Genomic DNA, 27,710 nt, shown 5'->3' on the forward strand with positions numbered 1-27,710 from the left:
TCCTTATCACAGGCTGGCCTCAGCAGTCAGAGACAGGTCATGTGTGTGTAAGTTGTGTTTGTGTGCTGGGGGAAGGGGAATCGGGTGTGTTGGTGTGGTCTATTTAAAGTGAAGGCTTTATTGACCAGAAGCTTACTTTCTTCTGCAAGTCTTTTTGTTGTGCCTATCTGCGACTCGGCATCTTCGCTACATGGTGAGTAGCAACTATCCTTTCCATAGTATTGTCATATTCCATCATGGATTTTCCATTGTTTGATTTTGCCTAGTAGCTGATATAATTTTGAAAAGAAGATAGAAATAATATCTAATAAATTTAAAAAAAGCTTTAAAATATTTTTAAGGAAAAAAACTAAAACAATATAAAATTACACTTTAAAAGCAGAGCCAGGGTAATGTTTAAGAGGAAATATTTGACAATAAGCTTGTGAATGTTGTTTTCAGACGAATATAAATACTTTAGGAGTAAAGGAGGCCACTCACTGTAAAGCAGAAGTAGTGAATTGTTAGCAGGTGCACACAAAAAAGAAAGGAAACTTGCTAGCTTTTAGCTGGACGTGCAGCACCATGTTATGGCAGAGGTGTATATATATATATATATATATATATATATATATATATATGTGTGTGTGTGTGTGTGTGTGTGTGTGTGTGCGCGCGCGCCCTAACCACTGTGAAGTGCATTGCAGAGAGTACGTCTCACAATATCAGTTATTAGGGCTTTTTCCTGTGCCATTAACATATGTAGTGTGGGGGGAAAATTATTGTTTAAATGCCTCTGTAATTGATCCAATCTTACTCTAATGACTCCTATGGAAGTGATATACAGGGGTTTGTTGTTTATTCTTAGAATCATCATTTAAAGCCAGTTCTTGATGGAACTTTGTTAGTAGACTTTCTCTGTCTATCTTCAAGACTCTGCCAATTCAGTTTTTTCAACATCTCACTGACACTCTACCACGGTCAAAGTTGTGACCATTCATGCTGCCCTTCTCTGCATACATTCAATATCACCTGCTCTTGCTGTTTGATACATGTACCACATACTTGAGCAATATTCAAGGATGGGTCGCATGAGTGATTGGTAAGCATCTCCTTCGTAAAATGTTTGCATTTCCCTGTTATTCTACCAGTAAACTGAAGTCTGCTACCTGCTTTACCCATGACTGAGCCTATGTGATCATTCCACTTCATGTGCCTACTAAGTGTTACACTCAAGTATTTGTATCAGTTTACAGATTCCAACTGTTGCGGCAGGGCGGGTTTGGATTGTTGCGTAATTGTTTGACCACTGTCTCTCATCGTACTGTGCACTACACAAGTTCCACCTACCTCAGTACGGCATCTGATTACCAGCCCATTTCTCTGCATACGTAGATACTGTTCAGATGGCGTTAAAAGCAGCGTTGAAGGAAAACACCATCAATACTTACGTTTGCAAAGTCTGCGTAAACTCTGGTTGCAAACTATCCTGTAATATCTTATAACAATTTTCAGTTGGAGGACGATTGCTTCATCTCTTTAGAAAAATGTCAAAACTTTGCAACAAGTTCTTTTACTTCTTTAGGTTCAAAATAAAACTTGCCATCAGCCCATATTTAATTAACTAATAATATCACTGTCCTCAGCTCACAGTTCGGACAACCCAGTACACACACAAGGCAGCCAGGAATGTACTTGCGTCCAACCCAAATTATCACGTGATTTACAGTCATTACTCTCTCTGCTGCAATATACAAGCTTCACATTCGGTCCTTTTTCAGTGGATATCTAATAAAGAAATTGAGCACCACATATTCCATAGACGAATATGAAACATGCCACGCGGAATTTTACAAAGGCGGAAAGTTCACACGCGGTTCTCTTTCCAACAAAACAATCCAAAAACTTCCAAACCTCACAAAACTGCCCGTAAATGCAACTGCTATTTTGGCCACACAATCTGGACACGAGAATTTTACACATAATAAAGACGGAAGCATTCAACATAATCTGCACGCTCGATAGCTGACTAGCGACTAACCAATGCTGTTCCTTCCAGAGCCTGTAACTATTTCCAATGCACGGGAAATGCTTAACTCTGATTGGTTGTTCAAAATGACCAGCCAATCAAAACAATCCTTCGAGATCATTTTCGCACTAAAACTGTCCTACACCAATCATAATTCACAGGTGCATTTACGTCACTTCGTTATGCAAATATTAATAAAATGTTAAACAAAACCAAATGAAAAGAAAACTAATCTTGAAATAACTTTAGAAAACTATTACTCTACGAACGACTATTCTGGCTGCCTTCTTACAAAAGCAAGTACCCTTGGACACACGTCATCAGCAAGGTGGGGAAAACACAGCTTTCCCATTACACAGTTATGTAATGCTGCACATCATATAATATTGAATCTTTACGTATGTCCCACATACACACTCACTCATTCTCATTTACTCACACAACAGCATATTAACTAAATAATTATCTTTTCTGAATTTTATATTACGAAAAATGAAAAGTAGTTAATGTTTTTTAATAATGAAAATCTAAACAAATTGTTCTCCCATTTTGTGAGCTTCAGTAATGATTCCAAATGATACTAAAAGACAAACTGTTATGAATCCTAACTGACTTTAATCTTACAAGTGTCAGTTTGGGGTGGTTTAGGTAATTTTCCCAACTCTGGAAGTATGCCAGCTAGAAAGCTGAGATTTTTACACAATCTTCTTTTTAATAACAAAGGGCAGTATATTGACTTTTAACTAAATTGAATAATATTAAATATAGTTTATTTAGATTCTTAGGGGCTTGAATATTCTGTCGCTCGAATTGACACAGGTACTGCTTCCCACGGCTAGGATAGCGACAGGTGCGAATGAGTCATGCTAAGATACAAGCGGCTGTTTCTATCACCACCATCAGCTCCAAAGCTACGAGCCATACTGCAAAGTAGTGCAATAAATGCTATTGCGTATTGACTTGCGACATTACACTGTGACCCACTAGTTTTTGTACTCATAAGATACTAAGTTGTTGTGTGTGTGTGTGTGTGTGGTTTTTTTAGCGCACAATTTTACATTTTTGAACATTTACAGCCATCTACACCAGTTTGAAATCTTAACAAGGTCTGACTGAATATTATACAGATTTGTCAGACTGTACTTCGTTATAGATAACCACATCATCTGCAAAAAGCCTGAGTTTACTATTAATATTGTCCACAAGATCATTAATATACATCATGAACAACAAGGGAACCAACACACTTCCCTGGAGTACATCCAATATAACATGCTGCGTCCTCCTTACTAAGAAACCTCTCAGTCTAGTCACATATTTTGTTTGATGTTCCATCTGCATGCCAGTGCCCTCCTATAGGGCCAGGTTTGTGTGTGTGTGTGTGTGTGTGTGTGTGTGTGTGTGTGTGTGTGTGTGTGTGTTCTAGCTCAAGAAAGGATTCATTCCAAAAGCTAGCAGCAAGTTTTCTTCATTTTTTGTGTGTGTGCCTGTCAACGACTCAGTGCTTCAGTTTTTTGGTGGGTGGAAGTCTGTACAGTGTACCAGAACTTTCCTATTACAATAGTTTTCAGATCAAATGGCTGCAATCCATATATTTTCTCATTCAGTGAATTACTGAAAAAAAAACACAGTAAAATATATAGGGGGCTTAACTGACTGAGTGGGCCTAGTGATGTCATTTTTTGTTTTTAATATTAGCAGAACCTAGCAATAAGCAGTGTGTCACCTCATGGCAGTATTATTTAGTCAACAGTTATTAGTGCTTCTAGAGCCAGAGGAAAAAAAAAACTAACATGGCTGTATTGTTGCTTCAACTTCTGCAGGCAACAATATCTTCGTTTATTGTGGCCTGTCACTTTGAGCTGTGGTTTGAGGCAAATTTCTTATGTGACAGTATGTGGATATGAATACAATAGATAGTTTATACTGTTCCTACTGTAACTTTCACGATGTTTACATTTTGATCTGCTCACCTGAAAAATTACTGAGAACTGAGCACATAACGTGAGTGGAACATGTAGCTTGTGTTGCTGGAAATTTGCAGTTAACTGAAGTTAAGCTGCTAAAATCGGCTTATTTTATATATACTAAAGCAAAGAAAAAAGCATGACACATGTCAGTCTGAATGCGTATTGTGTCTAAATGCTTTTTGAGGAAACTCTTTAAACTTACTGATTTGTAAGTGCTCTAGTTACATTTATATTTGCTAAAAACTATACAACCCACATGACTTTTTTGTAATAATACACTGAAGAGCCAAAGAAACTGATACAGCTGCCTAATCACGTGTAGGGCCCCTGCGAGCATGCAGAAGTGCCGAAACACAACGTGGCATAGATTCGACTAATTTCTGCAGTAGTGCTCGAGGGAATTGACACCATGAACCCTGAGGGCTGTCCATAAATCGGTAAGAGTATGACAGGTCGCAGATCTCTTCTGAACAGCACGTTGCAAGGCATCCAAAATATGCTCCATAATGTTCATGTCTGGTGAGTTTGGCAGCCCGTGGAAGCGTTTAAACTCAGAAGAATGTTCCTGGTGCCATTCTGTAGCAATTCTGGACATGTGGGATGTCGCATTGTCCTGCTGGACTTGCTCAAGTCAGTCAGAATGCACAATGGACATGAATGGATGCAGGTGACGTATGTGTCACCTGTCAGAGTTGTATCTGGATGTATCAGGGGTCCCAACTGCACATGTCCAACACCATTACAGAGCCTCCACCAGTTTGAACAGCCCCCTGCTGACATGCAGGGTCCATGGATTCACGAGATTGTCTCCATAGCTGTATATATCCATGCACTATACATCTACATGGATGCTCTGAAAATCACATTTAAGTGCCTGGCAGAGGGTTAATCGAACCACCTTCACAATTCTCTATTATTCCAATCTCGTATAGCACGCAGAAAGAATGAACACCTATATCTTTCCATATGAGCTTTGATTTCCCTTATTTTATCGTGGTGATCATTCCTCCCTATGTAGGTCAGTATCAACAAAATATTTTCACATTCGGAGGAGAAAGTTAGTGATTGGAATTTCCTGAGAAGATTCCATCGCAACAAAAAATGCCTTTCTTTTAATGATTTGCAGCCCAAATCCTGTATCATTTCTGTGACACTCTCTCCCATATTTCGCAATAATACAAAACGTGCTGCCTTTCTTTGAACTTTTTCGATGTACTCCGTCAGTCCTATATGGTAAGAATCCCACACCGCGCAGCAGTATTCTGTAAGAGGATGGACAAGCATAGTGTAGGCAGTCTCCTTAGTAGGTCTGTTACATTTTCTAAGTGCCCTGCCAGTAAAATGCAGTCTTTGGTTAGCCTTCCCCACAACATTTTCTATGTGTTCCTTCCAGTTGAAGTTGTTTTTAATTGTAATACCTAGGTATTTAGTTGAATTTACAGCTTTTAGATTAGACTGATTTATCGTGTAACCGAAGTTTTACAAGTTCCTTTTAACACTCATGTGGATGACCTCACACTTTTCATTCTTTAGGTTCAACTGCCAATTTTCGCACCATTCAGATATTTCTTCTAAATCGTTTTGCAGTTTGTTTTGATATTCTGATGACTTTATTAGTCAATAAATGACAGCGTTATCTGCAAACAACTGAAGACGGATGCTCAGATTGTCTCCCAAATCATTTATATAGATAAGTAACAACAAAGGGCCTATAACACTACTTTGGGGAATGCCAGAAATCACTCAAAGACTTTCCGTCAGTTACTACGAACTGTAACTTCTCTGACAGGAAATCACAAATCCAGTCACATAACTGAGACGATATTCCATAAGCACGCAATTTCACTACAAGCCGCTTGTGTGGTACAGTGTCAAAAGCCTTCCGGAAATACCAGAAATATGGAATTGATCTGAAATCCCTTGTCAGTAGCACTCAACACTTCATGTGAATAAAGAGCTAGTTGTGTTTCACAGGAATGATGTTTTCTAAACCCATGTTGACTATGTGTCACTAGACCGTTTTCTTCGAGGTAATTCATAATGTTTGAACACAATATATGTTCTAAAATCCTGCTGCATATCGACGTTAACAATATGGGCCTGAAATTTAGTGGATTACTCCTACTACCTTTATTCAATATTGGTGTGATCTGTGCAACTTTCCAGTCTTTTGGTATGGATCTTTCGTCGAGCGAATGGTTGTTCATGATTGTTAAGTATGGAGCTAATGCATCAGCATACTCCGAAAGAAACTTAATTGTTATAAGTCTGGCCCAGAAAACTTACTTTTATTAAGTGATCTAAGTTGCTTCACTACTCCGAGGATATTTACTTCTACGTTACTCATGTTGGCAGCTGTTCTCAATTCGAATTCTGGAATATTTACTTTGTCTTCTTTTGTGAAGGCATTTGGGAAGACTGTGTTTAGTAACTCTGCTTTGGCAGCACTGTTTTCGATAGTATCTCCATTGCTACAGCGCAGAGAAGGCATTGATTGTTTCTTGCCGCTAACATACTTCACATAGGACCAGAATATCTTTGGATTTTCTGCCAGGTTTCGAGACAAAGTTTCGTTGTAGAAACTGTAATAAGCATCTCGCGTTAAGTTCGCACTACATTTCGAGCTTCTGTAAAAATCGCCAATCCTGGGGATTTTGCATGTGTTTAAATTGGGCATGTTTGTTTCATTGTTTCTGCAACAGTGTTCTAACCCGTTTTGTGTACCAAGGAGGGTCAGTTCCATCGGTTGTCAATTTATTTGGTATAAATCTCTCAATTGCTGCTGATACTATTTCTTTGAATTTAAGCCATATCTGGTCTACACTTATATTATTAATTTGTAATGAGTGGAGATTGTCTCTCAGGAAGGCATCAAGTGAATTTTTATCTGCTTTTTTGAGTAGGTGAATTTTTCGCTTATTTTTCAAAGCTTTGGGAATTACAATATTCAGTCTCGCTACGACAACCCTTTGTACACTAATCCCTGAATCGGTTTTGATGCTCGTTATTAACTCGGAATTATTTGTTGCTAAGAGGTCAAGTGTGTATTCACAACAGTTTACTATTCGCGTGGGCTCATGAACTAACTGATCGAAATAATTTTCAGAGAATGTGTTTAGCACAATTTCAGATGATATTTTATGTGTACCTCCGGAATTAAACATGTATTTTCGCCAACATATCGAGGGTAAATTAAAGTCACCACCAACTATTATCATATGACTTGGGTACGTGTTTGAAATCAAACTCAAGTTTTCATTGAACCTTTCAGCAACTGTATCATCTGAATTGGGAGGTTGGTAAGAGGATCGAATTATTATTTTATTCCGGTTGCCAACAATGACCTCTGCCCATACTAACTCACAGGAAGTATCTATTTCAATTTCGCGACAAGTTAAACTACTTCTGACAACAAACACGCCACCGCTAACCGTTTTTAGCCTATCCTTTCGGAACACCGTTAGGTTTTTTGCAAAAATTTCGGTTCTGAGCTTATATCCAGCTTTAGCCAGGATTCAGTGCCTATAACGATTTGAGCATCAGTGCTTTCTGTTAGCACTTGGAGCTCTGGTACTTTCCCAACACAGCTACAACAATTTACAACTGTTATACCAATGGTTCCTGTATCTATGTTCTTCCTGTGTTCGGCCTGCACCCTTTCTGATTGAAGCCCTTCTTGTGTTTTCCCGAGACCCTCTAACCTAAAAAACCGCCCAGTCCATGCCACACAGCCCCTGCTACCTGTGTAGAAACCTCCTGCGCATAGTTGACACCTGACCTATTCAGCGGAACCCGAAACCCAACCACACTGTGGCGCAAGTCGAGGAATCTGCAGCCTACACGGTTGCAGAACCATCTGAGCCTCTGATTCAGACCCTCCACTCGGCTCTGTACCATAGGTCCACAATCGGTCCTGTCGATTATGCTGCAAATGGTCAGCTCTGCTTTGATCTTACAATCAAGACTGGCAGCCTTTACCACTTCTCTTAGCTGCTTGAAACCAGAGAGAATCTCTTCTGATCCAAAGTGATAGACATCATTGATACCAACGTGAGCAATCACCAGCAGTTGGCTGCACCCTGTTGTTGTTGTTGTTGTTGTTGTTGTTGTTTGGTCTTCAGTCCTGAGACTGGTTTGATGCATCTCTCCATGCTACTCTATCCTGTGCAAGCTTCTTCATCTCCCAGTACCTACTGCAACCTACATCCTTCTGAATCTGCTTAGTGTATTCATCTCTTGGTCTCCCTCTACGATTTTTACCCTCCACGCTGCCCTCGAATACTAAATTGGTGATCCCTTGATGCCTCAGAACATGTCCTACCAACCGATCCCGTCTTCTGGTCAAGTTGTGCCACAAACTTCTCTTCTCCCCAATCCTATTCAGTACTTCCTCATTAGTTACATGATCTACCCATCTAATCTTCAGCATTCTTCTGTAGCACCACATTTCGAAAGCTTCTATTCTCTTCAAGTCCAAACTATTTATCGTCCATGTTTCACTTCCATACATGGCTACACTCCATACAAATACTTTCAGAAATGACTTCCTGGCACTTAAATCTATACTCGATGTTAACAAATTTCTCTTCTTCAGAAACGATTTCCTTGCCATTGCCAGTCTACATTTTATATCCTCTCTACTTCGACCATCATCAGTTATTTTGCTCCCCAAATAGCAAAACTCATTTACTACTTTAAGTGTCTCATTTCCTAATCTAATTCCATCAGCATCACCCGACTTAATTCGACTACATTCCATTATCCTCGTTTTGCTTTTGTTGATGTTCATCTTATATCCTCCTTTCAAGACACTGTCCATTCCATTCAACTGCTCTTCCAAGTCCTTTGCTGTCTCTGACAGAATTACAATGTCATCGGCGAACCTCAAAGTTTTTATTTCTTCTCCATGGATTTTAATACCTACTCCGAATTTTTCTTTTGTTTCCTTTACTGCTTGCTCAATATACAGATTGAATAACATCGGGGAGAGGCTACAACCCTGTCTTACTCCCTTCCCAACCACTGCTTCCCTTTCATGCCCCTCGACTCTGATAACTGCCATCTGGTTTCTGTACAAATTGTAAATAGCCTTTCGCTCCCTGTATTTTACCCCTGCCACCTTTAGAATTTGAAAGAGAGTATTCCAGTCAACATTGTCAAAAGCTTTCTCTAAGTCTACAAATGCTAGAAATGTAGGTTTGCCTTTCCTTAATCTTTCTTCTAAGATAAGTCGTAAGGTCAGTATTGCCTCACGTGTTCCAGTGTTTCTACGGAATCCAAACTGATCTTCCCCGAGGTTGGCTTCTATTAGTTTTTCCATTCGTCTGTAAAGAATTCGTGTTAGTATTGTGCAGCTGTGACTTATTAAACTGATGGTTCGGTAATTTTCACATCTGTCAACACCTGCTTTCTTTGGGATTGGAATTATTATATTCTTCTTGAAGTCTGAGGGTATTTCGCCTGTTTCATACATCTTGCTCACCAGATGGTAGAGTTTTGTCAGGACTGGCTCTCCCAAGGCCGTCAGTAGTTCCAATGGAATGTTGTCTACTCCGGGGGCCTTGTTTCGACTCAGGTCTTTCAGTGCTCTGTCAAACTCTTCACGCAGTATCGTATCTCCCATTTCATCTTCATCTACATCCTCTTCCATTTCCATAATATTGTCCTCAAGTACATCGCCCTTGTATAGACCCTCTATATACTCCTTCCACCTTTCTGCTTTCCCTTCCTTGCTTAGAACTGGGTTTCCATCTGAGCTCTTGATATTCATACAAGTCATCTCTTATCTCCAAAGGTCTCTTTAATTTTCCTGTAGACAGTATCTATTTTACCCCTAGTGAGATAAGCCTCTACATCCTTACATTTGTCCTCTAGCCATCCCTGCTTAGCCATTTTGCACTTCCTGTCGACCTCATTTTTGAGACGTTTCTATTCCTTTTTGCCTGCTTCATTTAGTGCATTTTTATATTTTCTCCTTTCATCAATTAAATTCAATATTTCTTCTGTTACCCAAGTATTTCTACTAGACCTCGTCTTTTTACCTACTTGATCCTCTGCTGCCTTCACTACTTCGTCCCTCAAAGCTACCCATTCTTCTTCTACTGTATTTCTTTCCCCCATTCCTGTCAATTGTTCCCTTATGCTCTCCCTGCAACTCTGTACAACCTCTGGTTCTTTCAGTTTATCCAGGTCCCATCTCATTAAATTCCCACCTTTTTGCAGTTTCTTCAGTTTTAATCTACAGGTCATAACCAATAGATTGTGGTCAGAGTCCACATCTGCCCCTGGAAATGTCTTACAATTTAAAACCTGGTTCCTAAATCTCTGTCTTACTATTATATAATCTATCTGATACCTTTTAGTATCTCCAGGGTTCTTCCATGTATACAACCTTCTATCATGATTCTTAAACAAAGTGTTAGCTATGATTAAGTTATGCTCTGTGCAAAATTCTACCAGGCGGCTTCCTCTTTCATTTCTTAGCCCCAATCCATATTCACCTACTATGTTTCCTTCTCTCCCTTTTCCTACACTCGAATTCCAGTCACCCATGACTATTAAATTTTCGTCTCCCTTCACTATCTGAAGGCAACGGCCTTGCCGCAGTGGCTACACCGGTTCCCGTGAGATCACCGCAGTTAAGCGCTGTCGGGCGTGGCCGGCGCTTGGATGGGTCACCATCCCGCCGCCATGTGCTGTTGCCATTTTTCGGGGTGCACTCAGCCTCGTGATGCCAATTGAGGAGCTACTCGACCGATTAGTAGCGGCTTCGGTCAACGAATACCGTCCTAACGGTCGGGAGTGCGGTGTGCTGACCACACGCCCCTCCTTATCCGCATCCTCCTCGGAAGATGACACGGCGGCCGGACGGTCCCGGAAGGGCCACTTGTGGCCTAAAGACGGAGCTTTTTTTTTTTTTCACTATCTGAATAATTTCTTTTATTTCATCATACATTTCTTCAATTTCTTCGTCATCTGCAGAGCTAGTTGGCATATAAACTTGTACTACTGTAGTAGGTGTGGGCTTCGTATCTATCTTGGCCACAATAATGCGTTCACTATGCTGTTTGTAGTAGCTTACCCGCATTCCTATGTTCCTATTCATTATTAAACCTACTCCTGCATTACCCCTATTTGATTTTGTGTTTATAACCCTGTAGTCACCTGACCAGAAGTCTTGTTCCTCCTGCCACCGAACTTCACTAATTCCCACTATATCTAACTTTAACCTATCCATTTCCCTTTTTAAATTTTCTAACCTACCTGCCCGATTAAGGGATCTGACATTCCACGCTCCGACCCGTAGAACGCCAGTTTTCTTTCTCCTGATAACTATATCCTCTTGAGTAGTCCCCGCCCGGAGATCCGAATGGGGGACTGTTTTACCTCCGGAATATTTTACCCAAGAGGACGCCATCATCATTTAATCATACAGTAAAGCTGCATGTCCTCGGGAAAATTGTGGCTGTAGTTTCCCCTTGCTTTCAGCCGTTCGCAGTACCAGCACAGCAAGGCCGTTTTGGTTATTGTTACAAGGCCAGATCAGTCAATCATCCAGACTGTTGCCCTTGCAACTACTGAAAAGGCTGCTGCCCCTCTTCAGGAACCACACGTTTGTCTGGCCTCTCAACAGATACCCCTCCGTTGTGGTTGCACCTACGGTATGGCTATCTGTATCACTGAGGCACGCAAGCCTCCCCACCAACAGCAAGGTCCATGGTTCATGGGGGGGGGGGGGGGCTGCACCCTGTGTTATTCATTAAATCTGTGAGGACCCTTTCCACATCCTGAATGACTCCACCCGGTATGGAGTGCACATTGGTTTTTACCCTTCTTGTCAACCAAGTCCCTAGGGGGCCCCATAACGCGCCTAACGCTGGAGCTCCCAACTACCAATAATCCCACCCTCTGCGATTGCCCATATCTTGCAGACTGAGTGGTTTCCTCTGAAACAGGACAGTCAACAGCATCTGGCTCAGCGACAGTGTCAGCTACAGACAGCACCTGTAACCTGTTTGTCAGACAAACCAGGGAGGCCTTACATGCGGCCGCCTGGGAAGTCTTTCACCTCCTGCTTCAGCCCGGGGCAACCTCCCACTCGACCACAGGTGAGGCGTCAGCCTCAGTGCGAGCAGTAACTGGGTTGGCCACCGGTGAGGACCGATCAGAGGACTCTGACATGCTGGACGTCTGTTGGATCCTCACATCCGGGCCACAACAGTGCTGTCCATCCACTGCAGCCTCAAGCTGTGTAACCGAAGCCATCACAGCCTGAAGCTGAGAGCAAAGTGTCACCAACTCGGCTCGCATCCGCACACAACAATCGCAGTCCCTGTCCATATTAAAGACCATGGAAAACTAAACTATGCAGATAAACGGACTATCGGCATGTGCTGTGCAACTCTACTGTAGACCCTGACAGAAATGCACGAACTGTGTCTAGTAATATGCAGATATTCAAAAATCTAACTACCAAAGCACTCAGTTGAAACTAAATAATTTGCCCCTGATTAGGAACTTGTAATATGTCACAAAATCGGTTTACTTTCCACCGCAAACAATAACATGACAACTATGGCTATTAGATATTAAATTTACATGCAGAAATTCAAGAAACTAAACTATTAAGGCACACAGAATAAAATTCGCTCCTGGTTAGGAACTCGTAAATGTCTCAAAAGTGGTTATTCCCTGTTGCTGCTTCTGTCTTGGTCAGCTACTGCTGCCTGGTACTATACAATTTGAAATGATACTTATCTGACCAGGCAACATGTTTCCAATCATCGCCAGCCCAGTGTCTGTGTTGACGGGTCCAGGTGATTCGTAAAGCTTTGTGTCACACAGTCATCAAGGGTACATGAGTTGCCCTTGGGCTATAAAAGCTCATATCGATGATGTTCCGTTGAATGGTTCACACACTGACACTTGTTGATGTCCAGCATTGAAATCTGCAGCAATTTGCAGAAGGGTTGTACTTTTGTCACATTGAACGATTCTCTTCAGTTGTCATTGGTCCTGTTCTTGCAGGATCTTTTTGTGGTTGCAGCGATGTCGGAGATTTTATGTTGTACTGGATTCCTCATATTCACAGTACACTCGTGAAATGGTTGTATGGGAAAATCCTCACTCCTTCGCTACCTTGGAGATGCTGTGTCCCATTGCCCGTGTGCCGACTATAACACCACATTCAAACTTGCTTAAATCTTGATAACCTGGCATTGTAGCAGCAGTAACCAATTTAACAACACCGCCAGACACTTGTTGTCTTATATAGGCATTGCTGACCGCAGCACCGTCTTCTGCCTGTTTACATATCTCTGTATTTGAATACACGTACCTATATAGTTTCTTCGGCACTTCAGCGTATATAGATTAGGTTGGTGTCAGCAGATTAAAAATACATTGTATCTCCATCCTGTGAGCCAGTGTTTGCACATCTGTCATTGCAATTCATGTATATTTAATCCTTTCTGGCTGTGGAAAGCTTTTTCCCTCTTTTCTTGTACAAAATTTCTATAAAGATATGACCTTGCACTGCCGCACCTACAGCATATGGTACATTGTGGCACTTGAATTTAATAAAATGTATTTTAAAAACTCTAATGTTATTAAAATTTGTTTCTAACATAAAATATGGATCACTAAAGTTAATACCTTAAAATAAATTATGGTGACAGTGAGCTTTGAAACTGTTATGTTATTGGTGAAAGTTTGAGTTCTACTTCTTTGTTGCCCCTCCCTCCCCTATTCATACACCAGCAACCCCATTTTTCAGCATAAATACGTTCCTAAGTGGCACTTCATTTAACATGATAGAAGTCATTGTTTTTTTGTGGATAGGCAGTTCTTGTTACCACACAGATATTTTTGTTGTTTAAGTGACTCTCTTATTGAAGATCAGCAATATTATTGGAAAGCTAGATTGCTACTTATTGTAAATACAACACATTAAGTTGCAGACAGGCACAACTAAAAGACATTTACACAGTAGATTTCGGCCACAGCCTTTGTCAGGAAAGGAAACACACATACATTCACTCACATAAGCAAGCACACCTAATGCACACATGGCTGCCATCTGTGGCAGCTCAGACCAAAATGCAACTGTTGTGTAGAACATAAGCAGCAGTCTGTAGGGGGTAGGGGAGGGGAAGGGATAGCAGAGTATGGGTGGGGAGAGAGAAGAGTGCTGTGTGGCAGAACGTGCAGGACTAGACTGCCAACATGCACAGCATCAGGAGGCTGTTGGGCAGGTAGGTAGGGATGGGGAGGGGGGACAGGGAGTGAAAAAGGAGAGGAGCAGTGAAACCTAAAGATAGGCAGCAACATTAGCAGAGGCCGGCACACAAAAAGGGTGGGAGACAAGAATAGGTAGCTGGTAATGGGCAGAGGGGGTTAAACTGTTGAGTGGAGGATGTGGTGACAGTATGTTTCCGTAGGTCGAGGCCAGGATAATATGGAAATGGAGAATATGTTGTAAGGATAATCCCCATCTGCGCAGTTCAGAAAATCTAGCAGTGGAGGAGAGGATCCAGCTGGCTCAGGTAGTGAAGCAGCCATTGAAGTCAGGCATGTTATGTTCAGCTGCATGTCGTGCCACAGGGTAGTCTACTTTGCTCTTAGCCTTAGTTTGGCTGTGGCCATTCATCATGGTGGACAGCTGGTTGATAGTCATACCATTATAAAAAGCTGTGCTATGATTGCCGCAGAGCTGGTACACGACATGGCTGCTTTCGCTGGTGGCCCGGTCCCTGATGAGATAGGGGATAAGCCTGTGACAGGGCTGTAATTGGAAAAGCTGGGTGGATGGATTGGGCAGGCCTTGCACCTGGGACTTCCACAGGGATATGATCCTGTGGCAAGGGTTTGTGATTTGTTGTAGCATTGGGATGGACTAGAATGTTGTGGAATGGCGTAGAATGTTGTGGAATGGCGTAGAATGTGTGGAGGTTGGTTGGGCTGGTAAGGATCTTGGGTAGGATGTCCCTCACTTCAGGGCTTGATGATAGGTAATCAAAGCCCTGGTGAAAGATGTGGTTTAGTTGTTCCAATTGGGTGGTACTGGGTGACAAAGGGGTCAGGTCCTTTGTTGCTGTTTCTTGGGGGTGGTGGGAGGATTGGGGGTTTGAAGGGGAAATGGCAAGGGAGATCTGTTTGCAGACTAGGTCTGTGAGTAGTGCTTGTCCAAGAAGGCATTGGTGAGATCCTCGGCATATGGGACAGGGAGCTCTTTCACTGCAGATACATCATCCCCGGAGGGCTAGGATGTATGGGTTGGATTTTTTGGTGGAAAGGATGACAGCTGTTGAAATGCAGGTTCTGTTCGTGGTTGGTGGGTTTAATGTAGACGGAGGTGTCTATGGAGCCATCAGACAGGAGATGGTCAATGTCCAGGAAGGTGGCACGCTGAGTTGAGGTGGAGCAGGTGAATCCGTTGGGAGATGCGGTGTTGAGGTTGTGGACGGTTGAAAATAGGGCGTCTTGGCCCTGAGTACAGATTATGAAGATATCATCAATGAACCAGAACCAGACTAGTGGTTTGGTATTTTGGAAGGCTAGGAAGGTCTCCTCTAGATGGACCATTAAGAAGGTTGCATAGGAGGGGGCCATACAGGTGCCCATGGCTGCGCCACAGATTTGTTTGTGTACCTTTGCTTCAAAGGAGAATTAGTTGTGTGTTAGGATAAAGCTAGTAAGGTGTATGAGGAATGAGATAGTGGGTCTAGAGTTGGAAGTGTTTTGGAAAAGTTGGTATTCAGTAGCAGTAATAACATGGGCATGAGGGCTGTTGGTGTATAGGGAGGTGATGTCAACACTTTAAGTAGGGATCCAGGAGGTTAGGGCTGGTGATGGTAGAGTTTTGGTGAAGGAAGTAGTTGGTACCTTTAACATGGAAGGCTAGATCAAGGTGATTTGGTTGGTGGTGTTGTGCAGGATGTTGTAGTTGTGAAGAGGGAAATGGATTCAGGGGAGAGGTTCTGGAAAGGGCCTGAGGCTTTAAGTGGGAACTGGAAGTTATATTGGACTCTGGGATGGGATCACTCTGGCAGAGTGGAGGAGTCAGATAATTTGCAGAAGCCTTCCACCAGGTAATTCATAACAACAGTGTGAAATCTTTGTCTGCAGGCAGGATCATTAGGTCAGGATTTGTTTTGAGCTAGTGTATGGCTATCCTTACCTCTGCTGAAAGGTTGTTATTCTGAGAAAGAGATCTGGGGAAGGTTGCTTAAGCCAGGTTAGATGAAATGGATTCCTAGAAGGTGACCAGAGGAGTCAGGGGGAGGGGGCAGGTTCATGGTTGGGTGGTGGCGTGAAATGGGAGAGGCAGGGTTCAATGTTGGGATTAGGTTGGCTTTGGTTGTAAGAATTGGTGCCAAAGAAGTGTTTCCATTGCAAGAGTAAGGATAAGAATAGTTGGTCTTTGTTAATTCCAGCATGGTTAAATTTCCGTGTAGGGCTAAGTGGTAGGGGACTTTGGATGAACAGAAACTTCTGTGGGCTGAGGTTTTTGGTGGAAAAGTTAACATCAGTACTATGGGAAAGTTTTGCCTATGGATTTGGTGGAGCGTTGGTAGCAAGTTTTGGGAGATGTAGCAAGTTGAAACGGTCTGCTAGGCAGTGTTTGGATGCTATGAAGGGTTGATGACGAGGAACGCTGTGGGTAGGATAGGTGTTGTATAGTGGTGCCCCGAAGCAGCAACAGGATGTCAGCAGGTTGGATAACTTAATTGAGGTTGTGTCTGGAGTACTCCTCCAGATGCTGGAGAGCCAGGGATTCAGTTTCAGAGATGTGATGTATGTAGCAGGGACTGCACTGTAGTAGTGTCTTGTGGAGGGAGCAGAGGTGGATCAGGGATGCATGTGCCAAGGAGATGTGATTTTGCAGTACCAGCTTTGTGAGAGCCAGGGACTGAAGGAATATGAAAAGATTCTGTCATCATAGGAAGAGGAGGTGGGATCCTGAGAAAGGAATTTTTATGGCTAGGCTGTTGGAGGAGGGGGGGGGGGGGGGGAATTCCTTGATTTAGGCAGCATTTAAGAAACAGGATGTGGGACTGGGTTTTAGTCAGGGAAAGGGATACTTTTCTGAACTAGTGCAGAAAGGTAGAGCAGGGACCCATTGTGGCAGGGATGGGTAGGGGAAATGGGCAAAAGGAGGTGTTACATGGTCATGAGAGGAGCTGGGTAAGAAAGAAGACACACAGAAATACATGAAGACCCCCAAAAACATGCACTCCCTACCAACACTCCACCAGATCCAGCACCGAAGCATTCCATAACACAGTTGTTATCCTATCCACGAAAACCTTCTGCCCCGCAGAAGTTTCAGTTCTGTCCAAAGGTCTCACATACACTCCTGGAAATGGAAAAAAGAACACATTGACACCGGTGTGTCAGACCCACCATACTTGCTCCGGACACTGCGAGAGGGCTGTACAAGCAATGATCACACGCACGGCACAGCGGACACACCAGGAACCGCGGTGTTGGCCGTCGAATGGCGCTAGCTGCGCAGCATTTGTGCACCGCCGCCGTCAGTGTCAGCCAGTTTGCCGTGGCATACGGAGCTCCATCGCAGTCTTTAACACTGGTAGCATGCCGCGACAGCATGGACGTGAACCGTATGTGCAGTTGACGGACTTTGAGCGAGGGCGTATAGTGGGCATGCGGGAGGCCGGGTGGACGTACCGCCGAATTGCTCAACACGTGGGGCGTGAGGTCTCCACAGTACATCGATGTTGTCGCCAGTGGTCGGCGGAAGGTGCACGTGCCCGTCGACCTGGGACCGGACCGCAGCGACGCACGGATGCACGCCAAGACCGTAGGATCCTACGCAGTGCCGTAGGGGACCGCACCGCCACTTCCCAGCAAATTAGGGACACTGTTGCTCCTGGGGTATCGGCGAGGACCATTCGCAACCGTCTCCATGAAGCTGGGCTACGGTCCCGCACACCGTTAGGCCGTCTTCCGCTCACGTCCCAACATCGTGCAGCCCGCCTCCAGTGGTGTCGCGACAGGCGTGAATGGAGGGACGAATGGAGACGTGTCGTCTTCAGCGATGAGAGTCGCTTCTGCCTTGGTGCCAATGATGGTCGTATGCGTGTTTGGCGCCGTGCAGGTGTGCGCCACAATCAGGACTGCATACGACCGAGGCACACAGGGCCAACACCCGGCATCATGGTGTGGGGAGCGATCTCCTACACTGGCCGTACACCACTGGTGATCGTCGAGGGGACACTGAATAGTGCACGGTACATCCAAACCGTCATCGAACCCATCGTTCTACCATTCCTAGACCAGCAAGGGAACTTGCTGTTCCAACAGGACAATGCACGTCCGCATGTATCCCGTGCCACCCAACGTGCTCTAGAAGGTGTAAGTCAACTACCCCGGCCAGCAAGATCTCCGGATCTGTCCCCCATTGAGCATGTTTGGGACTGGATGAAGCGTCGTCTCACGCGGTCTGCACGTCCAGCACGAACGCTGGTCCAACTGAGGCGCCAGGTGGAAATGGCATGGCAAGCCGTTCCACAGGACTACATCCAGCATCTCTACGATCGTCTCCATGGGAGAATAGCAGCCTGCATTGCTGCGAAAGGTGGATATACACTGTACTAGTGCCGACATTGTGCATGCTCTGTTGCCTGTGTCTATGTGCCTGTGGTTCTGTCAGTGTGATCATGTGATGTATCTGACCCCAGGAATGTGTCAATAAAGTTTCCCCTTCCTGGGACAATGAATTCACGGTGTTCTTATTTCAATTTCCAGGAGTGTATAACTGTACACCCAACTTTAATCATTCTGGATTCCTCAAAGACCTACTCTCACTCTTCCTATCCCTGCAGTGGAAACACATCTTTGTCACCAATCCCTCCAACCAAAGCCAACCTACTACAAACATTGAACCCTGCCTCTCCCAGTTCATACCATCATCCAACTATGAATCTTTCCCCCCTCCCTCCTAACCACCTGCTGGTACCCTTCCAGGAGTTCCCTAACCTCCAACTTGGCCTCACCAACCTTCCCCAGATCTCTTCCTCAGAACAACAATTTATCAGCAGAAGAAAGGACAGCCATACACTACCTCAGAACAGTTCCTGACCTTGCTATCTGCAGACAATGGTTCCACCACTATTGTTATGAACTGCAGCGACTACCTGGCAGAAGGCCTCTACCAAGTATCTGACTTCTCCACCTATAAACTCCGCCAGAGTGATCCCATCCTGGAAGTCCCTGCTTAAAGCTTAAGGACCTTCCCAGAACCTCTCCCCTAAACCCATTTCCCTCCTCACCCCTATGACACCCCGAACCCACACATTCTACATGCTCCCCAAAATCCACAAACTCGACAATCCAAAATGCCCCGTTGTGGCTGGTATTGTGCCCCCACTGAAAGAATTTTGGACCTCATTGACCAACGCATCCAATCAGTTGCTTTTAAAATTCAAAGGTACCAACTACTTCCTTCACCGACACTCTGCCACATCCAGTCCTTTATCTCCTGGATCCCTAATTGTCACAGTTGACTCTACCTACCTATACACCAACAGCATGCCCATGTTATTACCGCTATTGAACACTACCTATCCCAACACCATTCAGATTCCAGACTCACTACCATATTTCTCTTACACCTTACTAATGTTAGCCTAACTCACAACTTGCTAACATTATCCTAACTCACAACTAATTCATCTTTGAAGAGAAGCTATACAAACAATCTGCCGCACAGCTGTGGGCACCTGCATGGCACCATTCTATGCCAACCTGTTAATGGAGCTTCCAGAGGAGACGTTGCTAGCCTCACAAAATGCTGAACCCCTAGTCTGGTTTTGTTTCATTGATGATATCTGCATGATCTGGACTTAGGACCAAGACACCCTATCATCATTCCTTCACAACCTCAACACCACGTCTCCCATCTGCTTCACCTGGTACTCCTCAACCCAGTGTGCCACCTTCCTGGATGTTGACCACCTTTTCTCTGATGGCTCCACCCACACCTCTGTCGACATTAAACCCACAAACCATGAACAGTACCTACATTTCAACATCTGTCCTCCCTTCCACACCAATAAATCCCACCCATATAGCCTGGCCACCCAGGGATGAAGTATCCGCAGTGACAAGAACTCCCTTGCCCAGTATGCTGACGATCTCACAAAGGCCTTCACAGACGGGGTCTACCCCAAGACCTAGCCTGCAAACAGATCTCCTGTGCCATTCCCCCCCTCACATGCCCAATCCTCTCACTGCCACAAAGAACTGTCCCCTTCGTCACCCAGTACCACATCCTTCACCCTGGACTTTGATTACCTATCATCGTGCCCTAAAATGAGGGACATCCAATGCAAGAGCCTTCCCACCCCTCCTAAAGTGGTGTTTTATCACCCACCCAACCTCCACAATATCCTAGTCCATCTCTACACCCTCCAAATCCCACTCCTTGCCACAGGGATCATATCCCTGTGGAAGACCCAGGTGCAAGACCTGTCCATTCCACCCAGTTCATACAATTCCAGTCCTTCACAGGCTTGTCCTACCCAACAGAGGTCGGGCTACCTGTGGAAGCCGCCATGTCATATACCAGCTCTGCTACAATCATCGCACAGTTTTTTATATTTGTATGACTGCCAACCAGTTCTCCACCAGGATGAACAGCTACAGCCAAACTGTGGCTAAGACCAATGTAGACCACCCTGTGGCATGACATTCAGCTGAACATAACATGCTTGAGTTCCATGGCTGCTTCACTAACCAAGCTAACCGGATCCTCTGCACCATCAGTTTTTCTGAACTGTGCAAATGAGAGTTATCCTTACAACCCATTCCCCACCTTCCGAAATTATTCTGGTCTCAACCTAAGGTAACATTCTGTCCCCACACCATCCATTTAACAGTTTCAACCACCTCTGCCCTGTTACCTCCTCCCTGTTCTTGTTTCCCATCCTCTTTGTATGCTGTCCTCTGCCAACACACCTGCCCATCTTTCCCCTTCCCTGGTCTTCCCTTTATTCACTCTGTGTTATCCCCTCCCCACCTTGCCCAACAGCCACCCGATGCTGTGCCTGTTGGCAGTCTAGTCCTTGTACGCTCTACGAGACAGTGCTCTTCTCTTCTGCCATCCATACACTGCTATCCCTTCCCTTCCTCTGACCCCACCAGATTGCTGTGTGACAGTTGCATTCCAGTCTGAGCCACTGGAGATGGCGGTCATGTGTGCGTGAGGTGTGCTTGCGTGTGTGAATGAATGTGTGTGTTTCCTTTCCCAACAAAGGCTGTGGCCTAAAACTTATGTGTAAGTGCTTTTAGTTGAGTTTGCCCGCAACTTAATGAGCCATCTTTATGATAAGGAGCAATCTGTATTTTTCTTATGCTGTTTATATTCCAGCCTGGAGTTTCTCTTACAGAAGGTTAATTTTCCCGTGTATCGGATGATGTCTAATCGTGTTCGATACCCCCATGAAACCTGAACTAATATAAAGCTCATGGATGTCCAACTAAGTAATTTCTTCAAGTAGGCAATATCTGTCGATTACATTCTCTCCCGTTCTATTCTGACAGTGTTAATGTCACATATGGTTCCTCCTCATATAACTATAGATGTGTAGTTAGGCAACCCTTCTCCTGTCACCAGGCTCTCACAAGCAGCGTTGGTGAGGGAAGAGGCCACATTTCAGTCCTGGTGTCATCATTCTGGTTTTGGTCTCTGGCGCAGTTGTATGTGTCTCAGAAGGATCCACTCTTGACATAATGCCAAATTCTTTTTCCTATTGACACTTTCAGCATACTCCCCCTAAACCCATTTGCTTTGCGTAGCATGCTCACTCTCTTTGAAGTTGAATGATGGTGCTTTGTGTAGGCTGTGTTCTGCGATGCCCTGTCTCTTCTCACCCAAACCCTTTTCCACCATCACCCAGCCCACTGTTATACAAGTTAAGCCTGGTGGCAGAAGAAGGGATGACATTGTGGCACATACGTATTGAGGAACCAGGCACCATCTCAATACATCACCAGGACATGACAGAAGTAAATCTATTTAAAACATCATACCTATTTGATGTCTTCACTCAGTTGATAGCATGAGATCTTTATATTAGTTGGGTCGCTTCACAGGGAATGTTAATGTTATGCTTCTGAAAGGATGTGTTCACATTACAGCAAATCCCGTCAACGTTTCCTAATGTCATTTTGATTGTTTCGTTGTTTTCTGTCCCAGTGTTGGCACCCCACCCCCAGCCCCAAAACTCTCCCTCACACTCCCCCTCCCTCTTCCTCTGTGTGTGTGTGTGTGTGTGTGTGTGTGTGTGTGTGTGTGTGTGTGTGTGTGTGTGTAGGTACAATGCTAGGACAGGAGACCAAAAAAAGGGTTAAAATGAGATCAGAAAAGGTCAAGGGCAAGGGACTTACTGTAACTGTGTGTGTACCACTGCACAATCTGTCATTCATGCAAGAGTTTGTTTCCTTTCACCCCACCCCCTTCCCCCTTTGTGTGTATACACTCGTCTAAATTTAATACCTGATTCTAGAATTCCATATTAGGTAAGTGTAGTCTGATTGGTCATTTTGGTGTTAACTTTAACGAACTTTCTTTACTGCCAAACTTCATGCTTTATGTTACCCTTTGAGGCACGTGTAAGTTTGTGAACTCCACAAGAATGGTGTTCAGGTTTAAAAGGCTACTCTCACTGCATTCTTTTGGCAATTTGTGCATTTGTTTTTCCAAATGTTATTGAGCATGACTTTATAATATGTACAGATTTGAATAGTTATATAATTTTCTACCTGTACAAAACTTAATATCAAAGATTTCCCCTTCCTCTGAAAAACAGTTGACAGATATACATTCACAATACCATGGAATGAAAACATGAAAGCATAATCACAAAGATACATGAGCTTGATGCTGTTCACCACAGTGTAAATTGCATCTAACCAATGAAATTTAATGTACTTCTATATTTAATACAGACACTTACGTGATACTGATCCCTATTTAGTAAGAGAGAGTATTATTTATAAATGACTTGCTGACAGAAACTATCTTATTTTATCAAATGTAATTTTACCTTGCCACTTTTAAAAAAATATATACTTTAACAAAAGTAAGTTAAAAGTTCTTGTTTCTTGTAGATGTACTGCGGATTTTACAAACATGAAGTAGAAGCCAATCTTATCGGAGCTGAATTGATGCTTGAGGCAATGGGATATAAACATACAGGGTCAAGTATAATGGTCCTAGATGGTCCTATTGACCCTGACAGAGTTTCTAATGTTTCTCGTGACTCACTTGTGGCATTTGTTGAATGTCAGGTAAGCACAAGAGAGAGAGAGCTGTCTCAGTTACCCCCTGACAAAAGAACTGTTGATTTGTGTTTATTGTTGCACATTTGCTGAACTCAGACTGAGCTACACAATTTCCCACTTTATGCAAGAGGGCACCCTAACTGCTTGAGCTATCAGAGCACACTTCATGTCCAACCCAAATTCTCAACTTGTCATACACTACTTCCGTAGCACATCCTGCCCATTTTCCTCATTCCTGCAACATCTCACATGACTTCCGCAAGAGGTCAGACCTAGAGCACATCCACACTGAAGGTACGGTATTGTGAAATGCCATCAAGACTTAGACATCACTATTATATGTGTGATGTATTTTCTTTCAGACATGAGAAATACCGATCTCGTTGAAATAATTCAGTGTAGGTAAGTGAAAGTTGTCAGAAAGAACAGATATCACACGTATGATAGTAATTTGTAAGCTTTGACAGCATTTCATTATATTCAATGTGAATGCACTCTAGGGCCAACCTCTTCTGGGATTCACGCAAGATGCTGTGAGCAATGAGAAAAATGGACACCAGGTGCTGTGGAAGTAGTGTGCAACAAGTTAAGAATTTGGGTTGGATATGAAGCATGCTCAGATAGCCAAAGCAGTTAAGGCGATTACTTGTGTAAAAATATTTTGAGGCAAATAGATTAAGTGCATTTTATTTATTACAAATTTTTAGTTCCATGTTATGTGGTACCTAGGCATGATGATTAAAATAGGATGTGATGAATTTATTATACAAGAAAATCAAAGATAAATATTTTTAAATAATGGACATCATGAATATTTTTGCTGTGCAACATTTTTTATCAGATGAGGTTCCCCAGAAAATTGTGCCATACTGAATAACTCAACTTGAAGTAACAATGATGTGCTGTTGTTCTGGTATGGATATAAGAGGTACCTCATCACATACACATTTCAGTGGCAAAACTTTTATAATGCTTTTCCTTTTCTGGAAGTCAAACAGATTTTGAAAAATAATATGTTCTGCTTTTTTTATTTTTCCCACAAGAGTGTCTGGATTAAACATATAATAATATAAAATGAAATAACTGGAGAAGTAATTGAAATATTTATTGACAGTATGTTTCTACAAGTATGGTAACTCAGAATGTTTGTTTACACACCTAATACACCTCAATATACACACAATACGTGGCATGACAGACATCTAATCGGTATTCTACTTCTCTCCAAGTGTTTTGCAACATTGCAGGCATGACCTTAGCGAAAGCTGCACAAATGTGACAGCACAGATCTGGTGGATCACAAACACTGTCTGGTGCACTTGATTCACGATAAACCCCCACAGGAAGAAAACCAGTTCTAATAATGTCTGGGCTCCTAGGAGGCACAAGCAATTGATGAACTACTGTACGTGTCCCAGACCAGCTATCTGAGAAAACTCGTGGTCCAAGAAATTCCAAACATTATTTGCAAAAGGACATGGTGCACCATCTTGTTGGGAGTTCATGTCACGAGGAAGTTGTGGCACAGCATACAGGTCCAACATGTCCATGTATGTTGTTACTGTAGGCTCTTCAAAGAAGAATGGGCCTGTAACCGTCTCCTTCAGCAATCCACACTACACATTCATTTTTGGAGAGTCACATTTGCACTTTTATCACTATGTGACGGGGTTTAACTTCCCATATGTGGCAGCTGAGCATGTTTACCATGCCCGGTAGTGTGGAATGTGGCCTTGTCCGAGAAACAGACAAAATCTAGGAATGACGCGTTATCATCCATTTTTGCCAGAATTCTCTCTGCGAGTGCCTTCCATCATGGCCTGCCCTCAGGCTTAATTTTCTGATGAAGCCACAGTTTGTACACCTGTAGGCACAAGCTTTTATGGGAAACATTGTGTACTGTCGAATGAGTTAACTGTAACTACCTACTTGCTTGTTGGATTGACTTATGAGGTTTCAGTTGGAAGGATGTATGGATTAATTCAACAGTAGCCTCTAGAATGGTGTGATTGCTGTGGGGGCCTTACATTGAAAGCAAACTCCCAGTTACCCAAAGCTGCTTGTCCCAATTCTTGATTTTTATGTTAGTGATAACATCGTCAGTTGATTCCAGTCCATACTCATGCCAGAAACATCATTATACTAGTGTAACAGACTTTATCCCTGCAAGAGAAAGCACACAGAACCCAGTCTGATAAGGAGTCCATGTTGTTACTGATGCATGTTTACGTGAGCAAAACAGTTAAGTGCATGCACCTGCAGTACCAACTGCAGCAAGCAATCACAGATTTTGAGTTACCATATGTGTAGAAGCAAACCACCAATAAACATCTCAATTATGTCTCAGGTTATCATATTTATATTATTATATGTTTAAACAGGAAACACACTGCATTTTAACACATTTGGGGAGCACCTTTGTTTCAAGGACTGGTTGATAAGGTAATTGATGTATATAAAATGGTATTGTGCTACATGCAACTTTGGTTAGAATGGTTGGTATTCTGTCTTACTCAACTTCAGTTAAACCTTATTTTGATGGGCTGTCATATCTACATCAAATTTTACTCCATATATAATTATTTCATTGAAATATTTGACATGTGAAAAAGGTTAACAGTACAATAATGTTTTAAATTAAATTTGCTACATTTCTTGACTTTTAACATTAGCTCCGAATTACAATTTGAGAATACCCAATACTAACATTGTTTTATTTGTATGTTTTACCAGGCATTTTGCTGTCAATACAACTTTTCCAAATGTAGCTTTATCACATTTAACTCATGTTACAAATCCAGGATTCCTGTTAACTTTTATATATATATAAAGATGATGTGACTTACCAAATGAAAGTGCTGGCAGGTCGACAGACACACAAACATACACACAAAATTCAAGCTTTCGCAACAAACGGTTGCCTCATCAGGAAAGGGGGAAGGAGAGGGAAAGACGAAAGGATGTGGGTTTTAAGGGAGAGGGTAAGGAGTCATTCCAATCCCGGGAGCGGAAAGACTTACCTTAGGGGGAAAAAAGGACGGGTATACACTCGCGCACACACACACATATCCATCCACACGTATACAGACTCTCTCTCCCATATATATATATATACCAAACAAAAGCGCTGGCAGGTCGATAGACACACAATCAAACACAAATATACACACAAAATTCAAGCTTTCGCAACAAACTGTTGCCTCATCAGGAAAGAGGGAAGGAGAGGGAAAGACGAAAGGATGTGGGTTTTAAGGGAGAGGGTAAGGAGTCATTCCAATCCCGGGAGCGGAAAGACTTACCTTCGGGGGAAAAAAGGACAGGTATACACTCGCACACACACACATATCCATCCACACATACAGACACAAGCAGACATATTTAAAGACCAAGGTCTTTAAAAGACCAAGGTCTTTAAATATGTCTGCTTGTGTCTGTATGTGTGGATGGATATGTGTGTGTGTGCGAGTGTATACCTGTCCTTTTTTCCCCCGAAGGTAAGTCTTTCCGCTCCCGGGATTGGAATAACTCCTTACCCTCTCCCTTAAAACCCACATCCTTTCGTCTTTCCCTCTCCTTCCCTCTTTCCTGATGAGGCAACAGTTTGTTGCGAAAGCTTGAATTTTGTGTGTATATTTGTGTTTGATTGTGTGTCTATCGACCTGCCAGCGCTTTTGTTTGGTAAGTCTCATCATCTTTCTTTTAGATATATTCTTTTTAGATATATTTTTTCCACGTGGAATGTTTCCCTCTGTTATATATATATATATATATATATATATATATATATATATATATATATATATATATATATATATATATATATATATATATATGGGAGAGAGAGAGAGAGAGAGAGAGAGAGAGAGAGAGAGAGAGAGAGATTTATTCCTGGAGTAATCCATTTCAAATTATTCTGTGCTTTCTTCTGCAAAATTACAGGGAGAAAAGGAGTGGTTAACTACGGTTGTACATCTAACAACCTTGTATAGAACCTATCAAAATTTTTTGGTCTTTGAAGTTGTCAAAGGCTGGCTAATCGTCTTCAGTTAACCACAGCAAATTTAGTAAAATTTCTTTTTATACACATTTTAGACCATAGTTTTTCTGTTTCTGTAAGTTAAAAAAAAAAGAGCTAATGATACATCTCCTTAGACCTAAACAAGTTGTTGATTATTATATTTGTGTTCCTAAGGGCATTTGTAAAAGGTTCAAGATAATATAAGATTTCTGAATTAAGTCATGAAACAGGGTAGACTCTGTGCTTTCATCTAACACATGCAAATTGAAATCTACTGCAAAATATCTTTTTTTTTTTTTTAATTTGCAAAAAAAGACTAAAGTCTAGCTTAGTAAATTTAGTTATATATCCAGAAATTTCAGAGACTGACTTCAATCTCCTAATTCTGCAGATAACTATCAAAGCA

At 42.7% G+C, this 27,710-nt stretch overlaps 1 protein-coding gene across 3 annotated transcripts in view; it reads left to right on the plus strand.

Annotated features, from left to right (window-relative positions):
- LOC126262581 (protein tamozhennic) overlaps window positions 1–27,710 on the plus strand; it is a 62,750-nt gene that overhangs the window by 18,890 nt on the left and 16,150 nt on the right. For all 3 annotated transcript variants that reach the window (XM_049959318.1, XM_049959317.1, XM_049959319.1), the window contains one exon: window positions 23,113–23,292. In XM_049959318.1, coding sequence (XP_049815275.1) covers window positions 23,113–23,292 — 180 coding nt within the window. The remainder of the gene's footprint in view (window positions 1–23,112; window positions 23,293–27,710) is intronic.

This window comes from Schistocerca nitens, chromosome 6, assembly GCF_023898315.1.
Source record: "Schistocerca nitens isolate TAMUIC-IGC-003100 chromosome 6, iqSchNite1.1, whole genome shotgun sequence".
In the NCBI taxonomy this organism is placed as follows: Eukaryota; Metazoa; Arthropoda; class Insecta; order Orthoptera; family Acrididae; genus Schistocerca; species Schistocerca nitens.